Source organism: Danio rerio, chromosome 22 (assembly GCF_052040795.2).
Source record: "Danio rerio strain M-AB ecotype USA chromosome 22, GRCz13ab, whole genome shotgun sequence".
Lineage (NCBI taxonomy): Eukaryota > Metazoa > Chordata > Actinopteri > Cypriniformes > Danionidae > Danio > Danio rerio.
The window spans coordinates 21,078,672-21,103,672 of record NC_141042.1 but is presented as its reverse complement, the minus strand read 5'-3'; the positions used below and the strand labels follow the sequence as shown (position 1 = coordinate 21,103,672).

General features: G+C 37.1%; 2 protein-coding genes across 3 annotated transcripts in view; one reads left to right on the top strand and one right to left on the bottom strand.

Moving 5' to 3' along the window:
- atp8b3 (ATPase phospholipid transporting 8B3) overlaps window positions 1-6,023 on the top strand; it is a 34,312-nt gene extending 28,289 nt beyond the window's left edge. For both annotated transcript variants that reach the window (XM_087304263.1, XM_087304264.1), the window contains 4 exons: window positions 2,263-2,487; window positions 2,571-2,709; window positions 5,162-5,292; window positions 5,370-6,023. In XM_087304263.1, coding sequence (XP_087160389.1) covers window positions 2,263-2,487; window positions 2,571-2,709; window positions 5,162-5,292; window positions 5,370-5,609 — 735 coding nt within the window. In that variant the 3' untranslated portion in view covers window positions 5,610-6,023. The remainder of the gene's footprint in view (window positions 1-2,262; window positions 2,488-2,570; window positions 2,710-5,161; window positions 5,293-5,369) is intronic.
- Window positions 6,024-6,025: 2 nt separating this feature from the next.
- On the bottom strand, window positions 6,026-23,182 carry onecut3a (one cut homeobox 3a). Its single transcript, XM_087304269.1, has 2 exons — window positions 21,624-23,182; window positions 6,026-11,797 (listed from the first exon to the last, which is right to left on the bottom strand). The coding sequence occupies exons 1-2, from the start codon at window positions 22,672-22,674 to the stop codon at window positions 11,493-11,495; spliced, it is 1,356 nt and encodes a 451-aa protein (XP_087160395.1). The 5' UTR covers window positions 22,675-23,182; the 3' UTR covers window positions 6,026-11,492.
- Window positions 23,183-25,001: the final 1,819 nt, after the last annotated feature.

Genomic DNA, 25,001 nt, shown 5'->3' with positions numbered 1-25,001 from the left:
AAGACTCTTATCGCGCGATAAAAAAATATCGCCGTTAATCTATTCTCAAAGTTTGGTTGCTATTCTATGCAAGCTACAGTATAATGACTTTCACCTTGATATTTTGATGTATACGTGACCGGTGAGCCTTTTGACAAAAAAAGTGTCCTTCTAAATCAAATCAGCTGGATGCCTGACTTTAACTGCAGTTCGGTAGTTTCACTTTAACTCATGAACATTTCATTCATGTGTGTGTGTGTCCGTGCATGTGGGCCTATATTGACAGCCGCATGTCTGGATTTTGTCAGAAAATATGCCGAAAAGTTCTACGTGACGGTGTTTACTGATAGCGGTGTTTACTACAATAATGCCACTAATATAAACTCCACATATCTTAATTCCATTTCTGTTTAGTTCAGTTATGACTTTAGTCGGATTAAGCTGATCATAAATCACTGTTTCGAGCTTATGTAGGCCTTAGGAAGATGTCTTAGGAAGACATTGAAAATATGTACTGTCGGTGTGCCTTCAGGAACAGGGTTGGAAAACACTGTGTTAAGATATATGCGGTGGGAAATAGTTCATTAGCACAGTACGGAAAGCAGTCGATGCCAAAAGTCTATAAACACATGAAAATGTGTACTGATGATGCGCCTTTATGAACAGAGTTGGGAATCACTGTATTAAGATGTGAGAATTAGTTAAAAATCACCAAAACTCCGATCACTAAAAAATATGCTTTGGTTTTTACATGCGTCGAGGCAGTGTTTTCCAACCCTGTTCCTAGAGGCACACCAACAGTACATATTTTGAATGTTCTCTGACCCATTATCTTTAGCTTTTGGAGGATCTTCTCATGTTCGGATGAGTTGATTTAGGTGGGTTTGATTAGGAAAAGGTTGAAAAAGTGTACTGTTGGTGTGCCTTCAGGAACAGGGTTGGGAAACACTGCATTAAGGTATAAGTGGTGGGATTTTGTTCATTGCAAAATACAACCAAAAAGTTATGGTAGGCACCTTATTCATGAAGAATATGTAATAAGCATATATGTAAACAAACACAGAAAAATATTGCAAAGTTTACTCTTTTGTCTTTGGTCTGCACTATGTGCCAAACCACAGATGTGAAACACCCACCAAAACATCACCATGACCTTAAAGACGAACAGAAACTCTTGACTCTAGCAGCTGAACATGATACCATACATATTATTCCCACTTCTTTCCAACCCTGTTCCTGGAGGCACACCAACATTACATATTTTGAATGTCTTCCTTATCTGACCCATTAACTTCAGGATTTGGACGCTCTTCTAATGTTCTGATCAGTTAATTCAGGTGTGTTTGATTAGGGAGACATTAAAATGTGAACAGGGTTGGGAAACACTGCATTAAGGTATATGCTGTGGGAATTAGTTCATTAGCACAGTATGGAAGGCAGTCGGTGCCAAAAGACTACAAACATGAAAATGTGTACTGTTGGTGTGCCTTCAGGAACAGGGTTGGGAAACGCTGTGTTAAGGTATATACTGTGGGAATTAGTTAAAAATCAGCTAATTCTGATCAATATACAAATTTGCTTTGGTTTTTACAAGCGTTAGGGGCTTAACACATGAAAAAAAACGCTGTGTTTCCCAACCGTGTTCCTAGAGGCACACCAACAGAACATTTTTTGTCACCCTTATCTGGCCCATTAACTTTAGCAGGTGTGTTTGATTAGGAAGACGTTGAAAATGTGTACTGTTGGTGTGCCTTCAGGAACAGGGTTGGGAAACATTGTGTTAGGGTACACGTTGTGGGAATTCATTCATTAGCACAGCTCCATAGAGTTATGGAAGGCAGTCGGTGCCAAAAAAAAAAAAGTCTCTAAAGACATGAAATTTGATCGTACACACACACACACACACACTCTCTCTCTCTCTCTCTCTCTCTCTGACAATGCCGGCTGTATTTGTGACTATATTTGCTTATAGGATATGTGTATACAAACATTGTGCTTATTAATAAAGGAAATGTTATAAGAATATGAAAAAACAAACACAGAAAAATGCTGCAATGTATAATCCTTTGCCCTGGGTCTGCACCAAATGAGCCTTCAAAGCTCAAAAGAGACTTCAAACCTGAAGTTAATGGGTCAGATAGGGGAGAGATCCAAAATATGTACTGTTGGTGTGCCTCTAGGAACAGGGTTGGGAAACACTGAGTTAACGTATGCATCAGAAAATATATACTTTGTACTCCGTGGCTGATTGGTTCACCTGCTAGTCTGTTTGTTTACCTTCAGGACATAAGTGCTAGGAGTTGTCTGTGCTGGCCAGAGATCTACTCGATTGGACAGAAGAAGCAGCTGTTCAATCCTTCAGTTCTGGCATCCACACTTCTTTACTCCTTCTACTCCTCCATCATCTTTTTCTTCGTCCCTATGGGAATCTTGCAGTACTCTGCTCTCGATTTCCAGACTTTAGCCATTACTATTGAGACATCTGTGCTGTTCGCAACCACTTTGGAGGTAACTATTTATATAAATAACATTCGGATTAAAAGGTAATTGGAAAGGAAACATTAATGATGGTAGACTTGTTTTGTTTCTAGGTTATTCTTTGCACTAAATACTGGACCAAGTGGAACGTTGCAGCAGTCATTTTTAGTCTAGCAGCGTTCTTTCTGTCCACACTGGCTCTCCATAGCACTCGCCTGTTCACCGCCTCACCTAAAGACTACTTCTTCCTAGGTATGAATGTCTGCAAAAGAAATTATTATTGTGTTCATCACATGACTCTAGAAAAGGGTTACCCAAACTTTTTTTTATGAAGAGTTAAAAACCAAACTTGATTGAGGCTAGTGGGCCGAAGGAAAAGATAGTTGCCATGAGAAATTTCTTAAAAATATTTTACAAAATAACTGAAAAACATTGCTTTATATTAACTATTACATCATATATTGTTTACATTTTTATAATTAACTTATTACAGTAAATACAAAAAACAATCTCATTTATAACAGAATGGAGTTACACTAGTTTTTGCCTTGATTTGCTCACTGGTGTCTTCTGCATAGTCTTCTATCCATCAAGACTTTATTTAAATTTTTTTTTTAATCAGAGTCATTTATAAATTGAAACATGTTTTTTTGTAACTCAGCAATAAAACAGAAAATCAAACAAAATGATGTCAAATTAGAAATGACGATCTCTTTTAAAGGCATTCGCCTCAACCCTCTCCATCATTCTCACTCGCTTCTCAGATGGGATGGTGGGCCAAATGGGCCAACTTTGGCCCGCGGGCCCATCTTTGGGTATCTCTGCTCTAGAAGAAAATATATTTTTATGTTGTAAGCTTCATATTTAATCTGCTTGTTTTTTGTTGTGGTTGTTTTTTTTAAGCCTTCACAAAGAGCAATTTGACCCACTATAGTTACAAATGCAGTAATATTTTCATTGTTTTAGTAATATTTTTAAATGCATATTTGCCCTTTTTTATTTATCTTCATATTTCAAAATAGTTATAAGTTTTAAATGTTGTTTTTAACTGATTACAAGTTTTATAACTGTGAATAATTTATTAGAAAACACATTTTAGAATAGAAATAGTTTTAAAACATAATGTTAATGATTTTTTAGCTATAGATAAAACTATATTATAACTATATTTATATAATGTTCAAAAAGGATTTATCACAATTTACAATAAGGTTTTATTCGTTTATTAATTTACTAACGTGATATAATAATTAACAATACTTACCGTATACTTAATACTTAGCATTAATTAATCATAGTTTATCAAAACTCAGTTAACATGAAATAACAATGAACATTTATATATATATATATATATATATATATATATATATATATATATATATATATATATATAATTAATTTATTAACATTAACGAAGAAGGATAAATAAGTGTTAGTAAATACTATAATTTTACCTTTTTGTAAAGTGTTACCATATAATGTAACTGACTAAAGATTTAAAGAACATATACAGTTGAAGTCAGAATTATTAGCCCCCCTGAATTATCTTTTCCCCAATTTCTGTTTAACAGAGAGATTCTTTTCAACACATTTCTAAACATATTAGTTTTAATAACTCATTTCTAATAACTGATTTATTTTATCTTTGCCATAATGACAGTAAATAATATTTGACTAGATATTTTTAAGACATTTCTATACAGCTTAAAGTGACATTTAAATGCTTAATTAGGTTAATTAGGTGAACAAGGCAAGTTAGTGTAGCAAGTTATTGTATATCGATGGTTTGTTCTGTAGACTTTTGAAAAATTAAAGCTTAAATGGGCTAATCATTTTGACCTTAAAATGGTTTTTAAAAATTAAAAACTAATTTTATCTTAGCTGAAATAAAACAAATAAGACTTTCTCCAGAATAATAAAAAAAAATTCATTGCTCTGTTAAATATAATTTGGGAAATATTTAAAAAATTAAATTAAATTCAAAGGGGGGCATTTAATTCTGACTTTAACTCTTCATACACAAACACTACTGGTCAAAAGTTTAGGGTCAGTTTTTTTATATTATTAATTATATTTAATAATTTAAATGAAATTATTTTGTTCATCAAGGCTGCATTTATTAAATGTAAAAAGAAAATTGTAAAATATTTTTTTATTACTTATTGTATGTAGTTTCAAATGATATTATTACTTCAGTCATTGTTGCTTTTATTACTGTTACCATTAATAATAATAACAATCAATATTAGAGTGATTTCTGAAGGATCATGTGACTGAAGACTGGAGTAATGAAGCTGAAAATTCATCAATAAAATGACCAGAATCAGTTGTCTTATGAAAACTGTTTTAGAAAACAGTTATTTTATAGTGCAATAACATTTCACATTTTTACTGTATTTCTTATAAAATAAATGCAGCCTTGGTGAGCAGGATAAGCTTATATACATATACTTAGTTAAGTGACTATTTCATGTATAACCAAGAATGAAAGAATAATAGATAAGTGTATTTATAGTTTTGTATCATTTATAATCTTAAAGAATATTTGTGACTACCCTTTTTAAAATAAGAATTAATGTAGTCCACCAGGTGGCAGTGTTAACAGACTGTTTATCACCAAAAAAATTGCAAAAGGCATTTGCAATTAATTCAAATCACATTCCCTGAATGCTACAATCCCATCTGTATTTTATATTTTCAGGAGCATCGCAAAATGCTTACAGCACTCCTGAGGTTTGGCTGACCATATTTGTGACCACCTGTGTTGCAGTCCTTCCCTCAATAACAACACGAGCCTTGGGTGTTGTGCTAGCAAACCCCAACAAACACAAGGTTGCTCCTTACTTTTGTACCAGTTTACATAAAATAAGCATTGACATTGTTTATGCTCACCTTATTTGTTGTTGCAGATTCACAGCTCAGCGAATGAACCCGTAGAGCTTCAGTCGTGGTTTCAAAGAGGTACTGTTCAGCGTCGATCATCCTACGCTGTTTCCCAAGGGAAAGGTTTCGGAAAGTTAATCACCACAGGAGTTGGTCTTCCCTCAGCAGCGCCTCGACAGGATGGGAGAGTTACAGCAGAAAGCCTGAAGAATGAATCTCCACAGGGTTTACACATAGAAATGAATAGAGCTGGTGTGTCATGCTAGCATCTTTAGTCATGACAGGATTGGGATTAGCGAATGTAGCATCAAGAATCTGTGCTAAACAATCATTGTTTATATATATATATATATATATATATATATATATATATATATATATATATATATATATATATATATATATATAAACCCACTGATAGGGAACTTTTTGTCAATATAAATTTTTATATGCATTTTTTTATTATTAAAATACAAATAAGTAAAGCCTGTTAGCAGTAAGCATGATATGTCAAAATAATTGGATAAATCCTATTATTTTTTAGTTTTGTGATTTTAGATAAATAAAATAAAAATTACAATAAATAAATACAATACAATTTAATCAAAAATCTATTATTTTACTCTTTATTGCTGCAAACAAATCCAGGCTAGGTAAATAAAGAGACTGTAGCATGAAAATGTTCAACAATGGTTGTATTTTATTTCAAAACACGCAAATTACCCATATTTCCTTATTATTTTTTTTCCTGTAACAGTTATTACTCCAATTTGTCTCCTTCTGAAGAGTGTCCACTTGCACTAAATGAAAAGTGCTCCACAGGCTCTCTGGCTCCCCCTGTAGGACAGAAAGAGGAACGAGGCTCTCCTTGATGATGTGCCCTTTAACCTTTAACAGCTGCCTGAGAACAAGTTTTTGTGTGCATGTGAAGCTTCACTGGATACTAAAACTGGAAAATTCTTGTGCATAAGATTTTGATCACAAACAGGCCATCTTTCTTTACTGGGCCTTGATTTTCAACTTGAATGCAAAAGTTCAGCTGGAGCATATCTACAGCTTCAGAAACACACATTGATTGGTTGTTTGGATTGTCTTTACCCTTTTATCAGTCTTTGGCTTGGGTAGATGTGCTCTAAGGAGAGTTTCTGTACATGTAAATGGGTCTTGCTTACACTCTTCCCTGAAAACTGTTCAATTAACCCAGGTTTGTTTGCTAAACTGCATACATTTCCTGTGTTTAGTGTGGTTTGCTGATCTTAGCTAGGATAGCTAATCAACTTGTTGATCTTCCAACGCCTATATAAAAAAAACAACATACCAGATTGGCTAATCCCAGCAAACCAGTTCAGTTTAGTGCAACATTTCAACATTTTCTGCCACTCTGTAATTGGTGCAGGTATCCTTGAACATCATCCTGGTTGTTGAAGTGGAGTTAGGGGAAACTGAAAAGCAGCCTGAACCAGCAACATCAATTCGGATTGAGGTAACGGTTTTGCTTTTCTCTGGATTTTTGCATAGTTTTCTGTGCAAAGACAACCAGTCTCATCAGTTCTTTATTGACTGGTTTGTGGTTATTAGAGAGCATTATTAGCCCAAACATTAGCACTTGACTGTGCTAGCTCTTTTCAATTGGTTTAGTATCTCGCTAGATGCTGATAGTTGACATTACAATTACTCTCTGAATATTTTTGGTAGATAAAATTATAACAAATTTAGAAAGACTTGAATGTTTTCTATGGATTGCATTTAAAATAACAGGGAAGAGTGTTTGCGGAGTCAGCACACCATAAGCACCACAGCAAGCTAAATAGGGCAGTGGTCGCCTACTTGCGACAAACGAGAGCCTCTTTCCTCCTTCCTTTCTCCTCTTCTCAGCCTGTCTTCTCTCTACCATTTTATTTTCTCTTTGTTTTGAAACTGATTGTCTTCTACCATCACAAAGACACTTGGTTCTGATTGATTGACAGGAAACAGAAGAGGAAGAGCACAGTGTGACTGGGGGGGGGGGATTGGATCTGCAAACAGACCCGGAGAGAAACGTGATGTACATGATGCTGTTTTACAGTCGATGAGAGACCATTTCTGGTTGGAGGGGTCTGTTGCAAAAAACTGGCTGGTAGCATTCCAGTTTTGCATGAAATGGCGTGCAACCCAAATTGAGAAACACTCCACGTGTAAACAAATGCACACAAGATTACATTTTTAGAAGAGACGTGTACATTGGGTCCATGACCAAATTCAGTTGCCCAGGATACACGGTCATGCCCCGTTATTAAGAGTAATATACATAAAAGAAATACAAGGAGGGCAGAGAGAGAGAGCTGCAACAATACATGCACACAACCAGTGAAAAACAACAGTGACAGAAAACTCTACAAAATAAAGACCCCTCCAACACCTTTACCACCCTTCCCACCCATCTCCAACCTCCCCCGGGGTCTGTTCATCCTAGTCGCACCCACCAAAGTCCAGGTCGATCCAGCTTTACTCTATACAGTATACAATTACTCATGCAGAAAAAAAGTGTCCCCGCCACTTTAAATGGGAGGAGTTTGTTTTTTCATTTGTCTTTTAAATTAATGCTAGGAGCACTTAACACAATCAGGTTAGCTTTAAATAAAGAGGAAAGAAATTGAAATAGTTACAGTTTAAATAATGCTGAAACTGAAATGATTAGGACAAAAATCGATGCATATATTGGAAATTCTGCGCAATGTGATTTCGCTCTTTCAGTTTTCCTTTTCCTTCATGTCATGTCTTTCATTAGAAACATTCAAATGTCTTTCTTTTATAAAGAATTACATACCACAATTGATCAAAAAAAAATAAATAAAACAATTGGCAAATGAGTGAACTGAACAACACCAACAAAAACACAATTTAACAGTATAAAGCTTCAAGTCACAAGTTCAAAAACTAACTATTATTAGTCTTAGTAGTGTTAGTGTACTCATTGTAATTAACATTAGTGTAATCTAAATTACATAAACTTTACACAAAACATTTGAGGTATTTCAGAATCAATTGTCAACACCTTCCTGCCAAGTCTGTGTGGTTTCCAATGGGAGAAATATAAGAGGGAAATGGTTCAATGCTTTTTGTGAAATGGCCGTTTTTCCTGAATCACTTAAACATTTCATTCAAAATCTGTTCAGCACCGTAATCAATGTAAAATGTTCATTTTAGCAAACCACGTTCCTCAATTAGTGCTCATGAAAACAGGCCACATGTGGGTACAGCACTGAGGCATATTGAGGGAAATCAGGGTGTGTATAGCATTGATCATGCTAGCTAATATAAAATAATATTTTGCGAATATTCGCCAGTGCATACAGTAAACTGGCATCCCTCTATTATTAGACAAGCCTAATATGAAGGTACTTCTGATTTTGTATGAGCTCTGAGCGCAAATAATGCAGTGACAATGGAGGAATAATAAATAAGGTCATTAAAGTGCTTAAACACCAGTTTAATATCAAACTAAAGTTAATAGGTTACTAAAGTTAATAAGTTAAAACTAAAGATCACACCCTGCTTCGATATCTATATGCCTATGCGCTGTACATTCGTATTTTGAGTGAATGTGTGAACGCGAGCTTGTGGTTAAATGTGACAAGAATGGGAGTAAACGCAAGAGTTAATACGCGTACTCAATTATGATGCTGCCTCTTTAACTAAAATGCCGCGAAACCCGTCAACGGTCAAACGCGTAAGTGTAACCCATGTTTATGCAGAGAAAACTCCTAGGAAGCAGCTCCGGTTTGTGTATAAACTTAATATGTGTAAGTGTGCTGCGTGTTGTTGTGTGTTCCAGTGCAGTCCCACCCGTTGTTGAAGGAAAAAGGCACTCAACTCAACCTGCATAGCAGCCGTATCCCTCATTGCGGTGCTATGCAGTCTGACTGCACTGTGAGATTATGTATATGTCAGCATATGCGTAACGATCCGTTTGTAAGTATGTATGCATCTGTAACAGCTTTGGTTTTGCTATTGGGCTTTTGGTTTGTGTGTGTATTCCTCCCTTTGGCAGCACAGGACTGGCAGGTCAAAGAATCTTTGGTATCAGTGGCTGTTTCACAAACCACCCAGCTCAGTGAGGTAGCCACACTGGTTCTCACTACAAACAAAAGGTCTGTTTTATCAGCTAATGTACATATAGATGCCCACTGATTTGTGTTGCACAAATCGGCTGTCTCTTAATGCTCATAACCAGGCCCACATGGATTCTGTGCGCAGAAATCCTGTCTTTCACACAGTCTGTTGTCCCACTCATACGTTTTGGCAAATTTGATGATTATGCTTTCAGCTACATATTGGACCATGTTGGAATTTACTCAACAGAATACCGCTGACTCCTGAAAATTCTGCAGATTCTTTGTGGGTCTGCTTATAACTCAATGCTCAGAGCATAGTTGAATTAACAGTGCTCACTTTCATCTGTTCAGCAAGTCCTGCAACATTTCCAGAAAATGCTACTGTTGCATTCAAATGTACTAAAAGAAGACTCCTCTAAGATTTTAACATCTCCCTATGGAGGTAAGCTTGTGCCCTTGTTTCGCACCCATTTTGGCAGGGTTTTTGAGGATGTTAAGAGGAATTTTGGGTGGAAATCTCGTTTTTGGTTTACTTTTCAACAGTTACATCTCCTTTGTGGTCAGTTAAAGTTTCTTCTGTTATGACCTGTGGTAGTTCACATGCAATGCAGAGATGTCCAGTTTCAGTCCTCTCAAGTTTTGTTATTCTTTTAGAAAGTCTTTTTTTTAATGATTTTTTCACATGATCAACAAGGTGCCTTACATATGCACGGATCATAAATTTAATAAGAAATAGAAATACTTTTGTACCAATTACCCGCTTTAATATTATGAAGAGAAAGCAAGTGGGAGACATTAAGAGAAAAATAAGGGATTAAGAGTTAAACAGGAGAAGGAACAGAAATATTTTAGTATTTTTTTTCTGTTCCTGTTGTGTTGCTGCAGAGCGATTTCTAGCTTTTCATTTAGTTTTATTATAGACTAGCTGTAGTGAATGATTTAAAGCATTGATTATTTTCATAATTAAAAAAGATTCTGTTTCTTTTTAAAATATGATTGTTGGTTGCTATGGCACGTAATGCCGGTTTGGAAGTGGACTCTGGCTGAGGGTGTGTGAACTTCTATTTTATATTAAGGCAAACATTATTGGCACTAGATTTTATGTAACATTTTGCACTATGTTTACCCCTTGTCCACTTTTCAGGATAAACATAACATTTTGATTTGTCAGTAATATTTCAGTTGTGTATGGATGTACCATTTTGTAACAAAAATTCCCATTTGTATTTAAAATGTGCCTTTCGTTGTGTTTGGCTGTACCTGTCTTGACCTTATTGTGGATCTATACGGAATGAAAAATATTCTTTTTGTATTTGAAATGTCAGAGATTACAGTCTCTTGAGATTAGAAAGGGTGCACCGTTGCTGAAAATGGTCCAGTATTTTGCCCCCAAATAGTGGTTGACTGATTCACTTGCATTAAAGAGAGTTCGGATTGTGATAACATGCGTTAACCACAAGTGCCATAAAATGTTACAGCCCAGGTAACACTCCATTTCCATCTGTGCAAAATAAACCGAATGGAGAGCCATGCTGGGCGAACATGGTAGTCCTTGTTGTGGGAGCTCGTTCCATTTCACCTTCAGTAGAGGTCGACGTCCTTTGCTTTTCTGTCTGTATCGATTAGTCTCTCAATTCATTAGCTTAGCATATGATCTGAGAGCCTCTGTGAAACAACTGGCCATTAGGGAATTGTGCCGCTGTGGGCCTGAGAGTGATGATGCAGGTGGTGGCTTTCTTTGACAATCTTGTTTGAGTAACAAGCTGTCTGTGCTGTGAGCTTTGAAAATGCTCATTGTCCACAACTGCTTGAAGAAAGCACTAACAGGCCTCTTCAGCTCACTTTTTTCTGGTTTATGTGAATGCTATGTGGTGCTTTTTCTCTGTTAAGATGTTTGGCTTGGTTTCATAACAGTCCCAAAGAAGTAAAAGGTTGCATTTACGGGAAACGTTGCCATTTTTGGCAGCAGTGGGATTGATTGGCACGCAACGAGTGACTATGTGAGGTTGGAATGAATATCCAGTCTCAGCCACCCAAGGGAATGGGGGTTTTGATTTAAGCCTTGGAAAAGGTGGTGGCAGAGGTGCCTGGCTGGCCAGGACTGGCTACATGGCCGTGATGGTGTTCCTCATGCCAGCGGTCAACACATCGCCGACGTGCATTCATGAAGAAGTTGCTGACGGTGCTGAGTTCCAGGCCGAGCTGCTGTGAGATAGTCAGCTGCATTTCCTTTGAGGGCCGCTTGTTCTCCTTGAAAATGGCGATGAGTGTGCGACGCTGGAGGTCGGTGAAGACCAAACGCTGTTTCTTGGGCGCCATATTGCGTTCCTTGTGCTGCTCCTGTTCCTTTCGCTTGCAGGCTGTGGGGATCAGGAGGATGAATAAGAAAAGATCAAGGAAAGTGAAGTGGACAAAGAAAATTGATAGAAAAAACACTTCATTAGACTCTTGTTTGCTTTACATACTTCAATGCCCTATTTCAGAGCAAATTCCACCGATGAACAGCTTTGCAGGGAGTCGAAATGTTCAGACTCTCCTGTTTGGCTGTGGATTAATAGTGATTTAAGACAAATCCATTCTATCTCCCCAGAGGTCAAAAATCATCCCTTTAAAGAGAGCAGACAGAGCAGGCCAGCGGTGAGCACCTCAGCCTGGTCGTTGGAGACACTGCTGTTTGATTCAATATTAATGCAGTTTGGGCTCACAGTAGGAGAGCGAGTGACTGGTATACAAAAGTAGGGGTCTTTGTGTGTGTGTGTGCGAGAGAGAGAGAAGGAAAGAAAGGAAGAAAGAGAAATAAAAAAATAGAAGAATGCAAGGGGGATATTGACTCATCCTATTTTAGTGTGCATGTGTCTGTTTTTGGAGGTGGGGTCGTCCTCAGAGACTTCGGTCTGAACGCCCCTCCAGCAGGTCTGTAGTCTGCGACTTCAAAAAGAGGCCACTGGAGGGCACAGACCTAAGAGAGGCGGAGTATTTTCAAACTGCCTTTAACTCACACCACCACCTCCCTGTATGTTTCTGTCCTGGCAGCACACACAGAGAGATTCTGGCTGCCTACTTGAGGGCAGTAAACATTGCAAGTGTTGAGCCAAAGTGCTAAGAAACACGAGTATGCCAAGAAATGTTTTGGTTCGTTTACAGCTTGCAAGCACATTACATATTATTTTAGTTTGTATGAACAGGTGATCTATTATTTATTTAAATAAAAACAAGGTGACTATAATGACCAGTGTTTTCTTCTTGTCCCGTGCTCTCCCAGAGCTCTTGCTTCTCTCAGCGGTTTTTGTGAATGGATCATTCATTTCTTACCTCAATAGCCTGTAAAAGCAGTACCAGCTTACTCGGGTTTTATCTGTCTGTGCGTTTGTGGAGTGACTGGAGCCAAACTGTGGTGCCATGTATCTAATTACACTGAGCTGAGGCCCATTGATCACGTCACCTCTCGCAGTCAAATCTGTTTACTACAGGCGTCTAACTGCCTGGACCGCATCCATCATATTCAGATTCCATATCAGCCGCTCTGCGTTTGCGCGCGCGCGCTCACACTCGCCATTAAAGGCTTTGTACACTTGAAGCGCACGCTTTAAATGTTGACGGTACTTTAACGTGTCTGTAATATTTGTTTTCGCATAACATTACTCCCATCGCATAAAGGTGTCTTGGAGCGCCGAGTCTGAAGTGAATGATGAAGCTTTAAAACCTTTAAATTGTAATGAATCGTCTGTGTTGCTCGACTGAAATAACTACGTCTGAAAAGGCAAACCTCAGCGTTTCCGACGCAGACGATCCTTTCAGCGAGATTTACCAAAGCATTTTGTTTTTCTTTTCTAATGACGATGGCTCTTAGTCTACCAACACTTTATTTTGAATGTACACCCCATCGGCGATCAAACAAACCTGTAAGGTTGTGATTTCGGTGTTCCAATCAGAGTCTACCAGCAGGTGTCGCTGGTGCTATTCCCTGGTGTAAACGGTTTACAGGCGTAAGATTTTGTAATCAATATTGATCGATCGGTTGGGAAGGGGGCCCTGATTACTGAACCAAGCTCGGCGTAGAAAAGGAAAAAAAATCGATAGCTGCAGACTTTAGAGCTACAGTGAACAGAGAATGGGACAGAAGCACAAATATATTGTACAGAAAGAAAGAAAAAATAAGCCAATGAATGACAAAGTGAATTGAAGCTTTCGGATGAGATTTTGACGCCCTCTATTCGCTTATTTGCACGTTTGATAAATTCCACAAAGTCTAAATAAACCCAGACTGTAGCCTTTTTCTGTATTTTCTTTCTTCCTTTTTTAGTGCCTTTGGAATTGATATGTGCTAGTTGTATTTGGATAACTTTGTTCCGCTGCTTGTTCTTTTGTTTTATCTTAAGATCTTTGAGTCGAATGAGACTTAAATTAAAAATATATATTTATTTATTTAAATTAGGATATTTGTTCATATATTGATACATATGATAATTATTAAACTTTGTCTTTAAAGTTAGTCCACATGACAGAAAGTGTACTTAGGGTTTACTTAGACACTACAATATGTTCAATATAAAGAATACCGCTCATATTTTTAAGTATTTCTTCACCCTTTAAAAAATTTTATTAGTAATTGCACTATTTCTTAATAATAAAAAAAATACTGGATCGTGCCTGAATAAATAAATAAGCAAAATAGTGTACAGTGAAAGGATGCGAATCTTTTTTTAAAGAAATATAGCTACTAACATAACAGCTTGATGCAGTTTTGTGAATGCCACATGGGTAAAACCTCGCCTTTTTAATGTTTTTCTATATAAAAATGATACATTTTTCATAAAACCATCTTTAAAATGTGTAAGGTGTACATTTTTAAGCAATTATGAGTTGCTCACATTTTACAATGTTTTCACAGAAGTAGTTTCGGACATGCAAAACAAATGAAACGCGGGTAAGGCATGTGGTGTTGGGTGTTCAATACCGGTCGATAAATCCGTAAATAATTCGTTTTTGAAATTCATTTAATCTAATTAATTATAGTTCCATGAAAAAGGTTCTGGTAATGAGCCAGAAACTACGGTAGGCCTGCTTTGTACCAATGGGGCGCTGACTCTAAATTCGAAATAATACCAATTTAATAGTACTGCGTGCTGTGCGGTGTGGGGAATGACAAATGAGGACACACTGCAGAATGATTCTGAATAATGACTAGAAAACACAACTGCAAGCGTCCAGAAAACCTCATTTATGTATGGCCTATGATGCTGTTAATTAGTCTCGATGTGGCACATTGGCCAACCGTAGGTAGCCTACGTTTTTAAATTGCTCAGTATTCACCGCAAACGGCTCCCGAACGTTTTTTTAATAAATGAGGTATAAGCTATTAGACTATGTATACAAATGCGTTTTGTAATGAGAGCACTTAGATGAATCATTTTTCTTATCAATCGTTGTTTTATGATTTATGTATGGCCTACTAGTGAAAGTTTGTGTTTTCACGAACTACAATTTAAAGAATGTAGGCCTATATTGCTAACATATGTACACGGTAAGTATAAATATTTGTCTGAATATTTGTCAAAAAAAAGGTAATCAAGACCAAAGTAAGAGCTTAGAGTTAGTGTGTTTTTCGTGTGTTCTGCCTTTTTTGTCTGGTCGTGTTAAATGGTTAGCTGCCGCACTTGTAAACAAGATTGTGCTCAAGGCTGTCTCTAAATACTCGACTAAATTTGGAGTAATGCAATAAGGAAAGATCAGTATGCTAATATTCAGGCAATTTAAAATAACACCTCAAGCTGTTAAAGTTGGGTAGAAGCTATAACCGTTGGTATTAAACTTCAGAAATGTGTGTTGATGGATATTTAAAAGGCCTACTAAAAGGTAAACTATTTAATGTAAAACATTTGACAGTTTTTGTAATGTAAAATGTATTCTAGACTTGCATATTGCGGATTTTGTTTGCGAATTATGGTCCACAATTATTTTAGGCGGGAAAGTTATTTATTTATTTACATATTTTTTGAAAGATATTTCTGTCAACTTGCTCTTCATGGCGCAATCTGTTGAGGCGACTATATGTTGAAACAGTGTTTTATTTCAATTATCGCATAATTTCAGAATTATTACCGTGTGTGCGTGTGTGTGTGTGTATATATATATATATATATATATATATATATATATATATATATATATATATGTGTGTGTGTGTGTGTGTGTGTGTGTGTGTGTGTGTGTGTGTGTGTGTGTGTGTGTGTATGTATATGTATGTATGTAGCCTGTGTGTGAAGGTATATGTCGTGTATAAAGCAGTCTATCTTCTGCGTGTCAAGTGGTTGTCGGCCTTACGGCCTTATATGTTCAAAGCTTACGATGGGAATCGTTGCCATATGATAAAATATTTATATCACAGAATACAGCGTGTCTTTGAAGGTACAGTGAAATGTATGGGCCAAACGATAAACGTAGTTCTCATCAAAGGCAGTCGTACACGTTTGAAGTATAGGACTACATTTAGCTTCATAGGTCCATGGAAGGTTCTTTGGGGGTTAAACTTAAGGTTTCATCATCACAGTTAATTGGAACTATAATAACCAAGCTCTAAAGATTTAGTGCAAGGGTTCTTGACTTTAGAAAGTATAAAATAAAATAAATAAATGCTGCCTCCCGTGAAAGCTGAAGGTGTATGCGCACTCTCTTGGATTTCAAGTGGGAGGACTGAGGGAGTGCAAGGATCGATGACTGGCCGCGCCGCTCAGCCGACCAGTCTGCCTAGGATCGATGCACAGAGTGCGGCTGAGCTGAAATTGGGAGCGGAGTGGCTCCCATAGAGGCCTATGCAACGGTGGTTAAAAAGTCAGTGTGTCATGAAATTGCCCTTGTACTAACATGAATTGGTATCATCAGCAACTATTCTGTTGTATGAATAGAGGCGTGTTTCATGCTGTGTAAATATATTTAACATTAGTGCAATTATAATTGTGGAGACCAAATTCATAATGAATAATCTGTTGGGTGTTCAGGTTGGAAAATACTAATGTAAACAGCTGATACGTGAGGCTAGTATGGAGTGGGTGAGGCTTCTTGTCTTGCAACAACATTGCTAATGAGGTTACACCTTTTTCCAGCTGTTTTCTCTATCAGGTAGTCTGACTAAACAAGCACATGACTTTAAAAAGTTGCTCACATTTTAAACAACCCACTAGTATAGTCTACCTTTCCTTTAGAACTTATCATGGATTGATTTTATCTTTCTCTCTCTGATTTGATTTATTGGATGTCCACTGTTTTTATCAGCATTACTTGGTGCTAATCGTCTCAAAGGTCGATGTTTTGACAGGGGCCAATTCTGCTGAGTGAGCCACGGAGAAGGAAGGTGGACAAGGTAAGGGGCCAACTCTGTGGACTGACTACTGTACAACCAGGTTCTCAAAACTTTTGTTTGGAAAAGGAAGGATTGCTTAAACGCATTTAATTATTACTGGCACAATGATAGCACATGACTATTGTGGAGAGATCAATAATTGAACGGTCTAATAAAAGAGTTGTTTAAGTTAAACATCCACTCTATATAGGCATATCGACACATCGGCATGTGTTTGGTTGTAAAGACTGCTTGACCTGTAATTACAGTGAAGTGAGTTTAAGAGGTCTAAAGGGTTGAGGGACCAAACATCCATGCACAAAGTCTTGAAAGACCATTTAAGACCTCTGAAAATACCACAGGATTGATCAATAACTTTCATTTCTTAAGTGAGCCTAAGCTGTCATTGAGTTTGCACAACTACACTAATTTTAGAATAAAGATTGCAGACAAAACCAAAAAAGCAGTTCCCCAACTGCTGGCAGAAAATCACCGGTGATCTAATCTGGAAAATCCATGTAACTAAGATATTGCTTTTAAATTTGCCAACATATGAATCTCATAAAAACCAACTTCACAGAGTATTTTAAATGCTGACAAACTATAACTCTCGATGATGCTGTGCTGCTAAATGATGATGAGCTCAGGGGTTCAAAGTTGTTACAGGTGGTTACTAGATTGCGGGTTCAGTCAGTCTGTAAATGGTGTAATAGCACACCAATAGAGTCACTGCTCTGTAAATGGCTCTTGTTGCCTCAAGATGTGTCAAACACCCATCAGTCTCTCAGCCTCTCGAGGGAGAGTGGTTTAAATCTGACCACAGTGTCTAGTTTGAATGTGGTTGTGGTGTTATTTTGTATTTGTTTTAAATATGGATTACTAAATAAAACACAAGTTATATTTTGTATGTAAAATGCATGAATATTTTATGAATGTATGAACATTATTTAAGAATGAAAATTAATAATAATAATAATAATTAAAAATTATTATTTGCCAGGACATAGACAATTCACATATACTGTATTACATTATGCAAAATTGTGATGTAAATTAATTTAACCTCTGTTTAATTTATTTCACATGAGTTTTTTTAACATTAGCCCACCAAGTATTTATTTATACAGAGAACATGGAAAATGTATACATTTTAGCTACCTTTTAAGATGCATCAACTAAAACACTGAAGTATATTTTCAACGTGCCCAAGTGCTTTGTGCCGTGACTCTAACGATTCGGAGGCGTTATGCTGTAATATCAGCTATGTAAAAATTATTAAATCCCCCTTGGTACAAAATTTAGTGGTGACGCAATGCAATTTAACCCTTTGATGCTCTCCTCCTAGGCGGCACGGTCTCTTAGCAATTTGATTTAAAGGTCACTCTCTCCTATCGATCCATTTTGGCGGGCGAGCTCAGAGATTGATCATGAAAATCTAAGCTTGTGGAGACGGCACTGCACGCATTAAACTTCAACAATGTTAGCTTATGGTGTCGCGTACATCTTTTACTTTGTCATCAGTTATTTTAGGGAACGGTAAGGTGCTGTAATTATTGCCTGTATTAATATATAAAGTAATTTAGCCTACGTTGTCTGTAATAATGGCCTTTAGAATCGAAAGTTTACCTTCTCCCGACATATGTAGAAATATACTGTACATTGGGCTAGTTAGTATTATGTATACAGGCTGCCCAAAAATCGCAAAAGCATTCGCGTTATTTTGTAAATAATGGGCTATCCTAAATTATATGCTTAAATTGGTGAGCATGTTGGCCTATTATTTCACAGGTGCAATCTTATAAAATTCGACCCTCTGAACGTAGCTAATTAAACTAAGCACACAATATGGATACCCTTACTATAACTTTAAAGCGTTCAAGTAGGCCAAAGGGGGAAGGGACAGATGTAAACTTTCTGCCTTTTACATCAACTCAAGCTATTAAAATAGCAAGCCGTGCCATTGAAATCAATACAAATTTACTGCTTGTTATATGGACCCTAACTATGCGAGGCTGTTGATGTCACATAGCACATACAAACAAATCGAGGCGTGATCAAGAAATTTGCTTTTGAGTATAAGATTTTCTTTGAAACCCCTGAAATAATCGTGTTTTCAAACGGCTTACATGTATGTGTTTACCAAACAGGTGACCGCATCTTCATTTTTCACTTCTGGCTCTATCAATTATTAAGGTCAGCATCGATCATTTTCTTGGCCTGCCAAACCCCGTCTCCCCTGAAAATGCCTCGATTCGCTAATCCTAAATCAATTGTGTCCATCCTCGTGGGCTGGGAACTGGAGGCGAGACTGGAAGTCATTTTGATGAGGAAGGCGATGATGATGATTATGTTGAGGGAAAGCAAACACACTTAAAACGTGTTAAAGTGTGTATATTATTTGTAGTACTATTTCTAAATTGATTATTTGCCCTCAGTTTCCTGCAGGAGAGCACTGCTTATCTATAAAGTTTAACAAAGATGCTCAAGTGGTTTTAGAAACACAAACCCCACCTGGGTAGGTGGTGGGTCTAATTCTCACATGATTGTCAATTTAGAGGCTGAGCCTCCACACGGTTCATTTATGTTGACCCAACACAAGTCGATTAAGTTAACTTAACCCTTATAACAAATGTATGTGGATTGAATATAAAACATTAAGTTGTCCCAATGAAATCTCAAGAATTGTGTTGTTTCAGTTCATTTTAAATAAGATTTCGAGTGTACTTTGTTCACATTTCGTGTATCCTAATGAAATTAAAAATTAATTATTTTGTTGTGGTACACTGCGGCTATACACAAATAATCGTATCCTTTTCTTCTTTCACGTTCAAGATTAGAAACCATATACAGTTGGCTAAAATCTACATCCTATCTTCTAAACGAAACGGTAGGTAAATCCAGAGTCCAATGAGAGAGAGTGCTGAGCCGGTATAATTGATAGATGTACTGGCTATCTTTATTGATCGCTGTATTGATTGGGCCAAATACATTGAGATGGAGTGTGGAATACAGCACAGATGCTGAGACGAATTGTTTTTCATCGTTAAGGCAATCTTTAAACATTGCGCATTGCACATTAATTGAGGTGCATTTTTTCTGACAAAAGTGTTTGTTTTTATGTCTTGTATATTCTGCATTTATAGCTCTGTTTTTATTAACCGTTGTAAAATGTTTTGTTTGTTGTTAACTTGTATAAATGTAAAAAACGCTTCAGCGTTAAGGAGAACACAAAATGATCCCACAGATACGGGCATTTTCACATTAGCCAAGCAGTGCCACGGCATTGATTTTTGTGACTGTGATGAATTTGGAATAGTAATTTGAATTTATTGATTGATGTAGTGAACGAGTATTCCCAGACTCTCTATGAAACACAACCCCCAACTTCTACATGTGCGCAGTGCATAATGGCTCATTTAAATGCACTTGCTATTGTTATTTGCATACTACAGTAATTTCTCACTGAGCCAAATTTACTATAGGTACTGAACGTGTGGGAGCTTTTTAAATAGTCTGTTTTTTTTTATTTAAAGAATGCAAGGATTTTTCAAGTTAGTTTTTCTGCAATATTAAATTACATATAACTCATTTGATAAAAGCAAAAAAGTTCGTAGAATTGTATTTTGAAAATGTTATTCATCTAAAAATGTATTATTATTATATTTTTATTATAATTATATCCATGTATAATCTTAAAACATTAGAGGTCACACTGTTCGTGTAAGTGAAAGGCCTGCACAAAAAGTTTATCCGAAAAAACATTAAGTTACTTTGTCTAAGTTACCTGTAGCAGTGGAGTTCGTCTTGCTTTTAGGGTGCTTTTAATAGGATGTAGAAGAAAAAAAATCTCGATGCCCAATTAGCTTTAACAGCAGTGGCACTTAAGAGGACAATTGGATGGCGTTTAAATCTTTATTTACCAGAACAACTTTAAATGCGTAAAGGAACAATTTACATTCCATTAAGTGTTTTTCAACGGGGCATTGACTGGAACTAAAATATGCCACTATATCCTGGTTAATTGAACCAACAACTGAAATACGACGCGAGGCGATAGGTTTGGACGGGTCAGCGGCCTCTCTACCAACAAAGGTAATGTTATGTACACACAGTTTAATTAAAATGTTCTGCTATACTTTATTTTCATTGAAACATTTTGAGTTCATTGTTTTAAAATTAATCTGGGATATTTGACGTAAAATGAAAAGCGGACTTTTCTTAAAACAAATATTGCCATGTGGTGAGGTTAAACTAAAGTTCGTTATTGTCGTAGACGTCAATTGAGTCAAGCTTTTTAAAAATAATTGTTTCGTAAAGTAACGCTTATTTTAACATTTACATGTCACTTTATTAAAAAAATAGGCCACCTTAAAGCCTTTTCACAAACCATAACATTCTACAGGCCGCAGGTGGTGTTTTAACTTTTAAAGTATTTCAACTGAGCTCACCATTTTCAAATCTTTTACATCTTGTAATAATTGAAAAATACAAAATAAATACAATATAATTCAGATTAGTTGTTGTAGTTCATTAAAAGATGAACTTGTCCAACTTCTTTTCTGTTTGATTCAAAGTATGTTGTATCGTAATAAGAGCAGTCATCTCACCTACATCTCTCAGAAAGCAAGCACATATTAACAACACAAATGTCTGGGTCCTTACATTGCATTAATTTCATTACTGGAAAAAATGAAATACAAGTAATACACACACACACACATATATATATATATATATATATATATATATATATATATATATATATATATATATATATATATATATATAAATGTGACTGTTTTGATTTCCTTTTTTTGCAAAAGGAAACTCAAGTGACCTTCACTCACCTGCGAGCCTAAGGGCCGACATGCGCTGGAACTCTGGTTCTTGTAGCCACTTCCACATCCGTCTGAACGTCTCCCGACCTGACTTGAGTTTACTCCAGGGTTTTGGATTCCGCAGGAGATCCGACAGAGTTCCTTGAGAGCGACACAAGATCCTTTGGGCAAAGATGGCCTGTGGAATGCTGTACCTCTTTAACTCCGCCGTTATTCGCTGAGCCACCTCTTTGGTGTTGATCTCCTCTACTTGACCCGACCCACCACCCTGTCCGCCGGCTCCTGCCTGCCTGTCCCGCTCCGAGAGCACCGAACCATTCGCCTGAGAGTGCGAGTGACTGTGGTGGTGGTGGTGATTGATGCCGTTGAGAGAAGACATGATACCCGCTCCATGTCCCCCTAAACCCCGCGCCAGGTGCTCCTCGCCCCGTCCGAGCATCGCAGCATGGGACTCGAAGCCCCCCGAGGAAATCATCTTGTCATTCCCCAGGTGAGCACTCGGACCGTACGCACTTAGAGTTTGTTGAGAGTTGTGCAAAGACCCAAGGCCGTTGGAAAGAGGTGACAAAGGTGGTCCCATCCCGGACAAATCTTTGGAGTAGTGGCCGTATAGGTTGCTCATAGACGCGAGGCCCCGGTCATCACGCATCAGCGTAAAGCTGCCGCTGACGTTCCCGGCTGCGAGACGCTGGTGCGCGGGGTGGTGATGAGCGTGAGGGTGCGGATGATGGTGAAATTTATCTGAGACGTTGGATATGGGAGGCAAATGGTGCTGCAACGGCGTCAGGGTGGTGTAAGTGCTGCTCAGACTCATGCTCGAATCGCACGACATGGTCATCGCTGGATGGAGAGGACCGGACAACGAATGGTCCGTGCGATACTCCCCGGCCCCGTCCAGTATCGAGGCCATGCTGGACACCATCGCTGACCTCCCGTGCGATGATACCAAGTTCCTATGTGTCGCCGACTGTCGCGCGTGAGGAGAGTTCATCAAGTCTCCCGTTTGATGGGAGTGTGAGACGCCGTGCAAATTCCCAATGTTTTCCATTGTAAGTTCCATTGTTGAAAGACACTGTTTTCCCTCTCTCTCTTTCCTTTCTCTCTCACACTCTCCCTTCCAATAAATTTTAAACGATCTCAAAGCCGCGCGCCATTGATCCCCGAGATCTTCAGTGTTAGTCAATCCAGCATTTCACCACGCACATGTACGTACGCCTGGTGTCTAAACGCTTGTATCTATCGCCGTGGCGCGCGTCTTACTACTGACAGTCGAAGCTGACCGAGTGAGAGTGTCTGCCTCGTGACCGCGCAATATATTAAGATGTGTTGTGCCTGAGTGTACGGGCACGCGCACCGGACAGTATAAACGTTCTTCTGTGTTTCTTGAGTTCAGAAAAGCGCCTCATTCTCTGTTCACAACAAATGGTGGTTCTTCAATCTGAAATATCAAAAAATGTCTTTATTTATTTTAAAGAATCTTCAGCCTATGGGTTTCTAGGCAGTTTAAAGCACCATTATAGGATTACTATACGGCTGTTGTAAAGAACTAGTGAATAGAAAATCGCTGTGAAACTTCAAGATCCATGGACTATTTAAAGGGTGTACACTCACTGTTGCAGACTATATTGACGTCACCAATACTGTCTGTTGAATAGACGAGAGGCACCTAGATGATTTACTTATTCTCACTGCTCGCCCTCTTCGGTCTTTAAACAAGACAACGTAATCAAGTTTTACACTTATATGGGGGTGACATCTACACACTTTGACACCAACAGTGTTATTTTGAATTATTGGGGATTCCTTTATGGACATGATTCATCGGTTTGTCCTGATAAAGTTGCTTAACTTGGCGCCAGCGAGCGACATCTTAATGGTTAAATATTAATGGATTTCCCAAACCCCAAGTAGATAAGATAGTCAAATTCCTTTTGAACGACATGAGATCACATGATTAATCATATCATATTTGTGTTAATCTTTTAAATGTTTAACGAAATTGCATTATCTAACCAAAGGGGCAATTTGCAGTTTTATACTGTTTTATGTTGTGGCAGAAACTTATGTGATGTAATTAACGCAACAATTTTAACAGTGGAAAAATAAACACATTTATATATATATATATATATATATATATATATATATATATATATATATATATATATATATATATATATATATAAACCAATTAAAAAAACAACGTAAACCAATGAATGTGGTAGATTTGCATGCTATTTAAGTACACAACCATCATGTAAATACAAATAATATTATTTGATAACACACACACACACACACACACACACATATATATATATATATATATATATATATATATATATATATATATATATATGTGTGTGTGTGTGTGTGTGTGTGTGTGTGTGTGTGTGTGTGTGTGTGTGTGTGTGTGTGTGTGTCAAAGAATATTATTTGCATTTACATGATAGTTGTGTACTGATATAGCATGCAAATACATTCATTGGTTTACGTAGTTGTTACATTTACATAGGACTGTCTTTGCACTTCAGACTTGGGTATTTACTTTTTTAAGCATCAAACTATTACAGGCCGCCTTATACGCAATTTAGCCTCCTTTTTTTTACAGCCAAAGTAAATAGATTTCTATAACAAACAATTTATGCGTAATACGCGTATATTCTTTTCTGAAATAATGGTTCACACAATTAAATTCATTTAATGAAGTGAACGTGACAACGCTTGCCCTTTTTTCAGATGATCACTTCCGGTTCAGCTTATTATTAATGCACTCAGTCGCTGATCAATAAATTGATCTTCCGGAATGGAATGGGTCATAAATGTAATGTATTTGTTTTCCCAAAGAACATGCATATTTCCATTGTCATTGACTATCATACACCCACTAATTTATTTGACTATAATTATTACCATCAATAAATTAAACGGAATAAAATATTCGATATTTTATATGCCGAAAAATTTCGCTCGTATATTTTACTTGATGTTAATCGTGCAAAAAGCGACAAACTGAGGTACAAATACTAGTTGTATCATAGTTACCTTAACCTCACTGCAAATACTAAGAACTTTTAATTGTATTATAATGATGAATAGGACAATGACAGTAAAAAAAAACAGCCTTGTCCGTTGGGATTGCTGTTTCCTTATTGATCCTTGCAATCAGTGTTATTGAAAATGAATTAGGCCGCTCACAAATCTAACTGGTTTGCTGCAGTCTTGCAGAATTTAATTCACGGCCTCATCGCAGTTTCTATACACTCATAAACTCAAGTATACCTGTGTTTATTACAGGTAAATTTTAAGTGTGCGCCAGGGTAGTATTAAGTCTAATGTTCACTATACTATTGCACATAATAATTCCAAACATCCAGATTATATCAG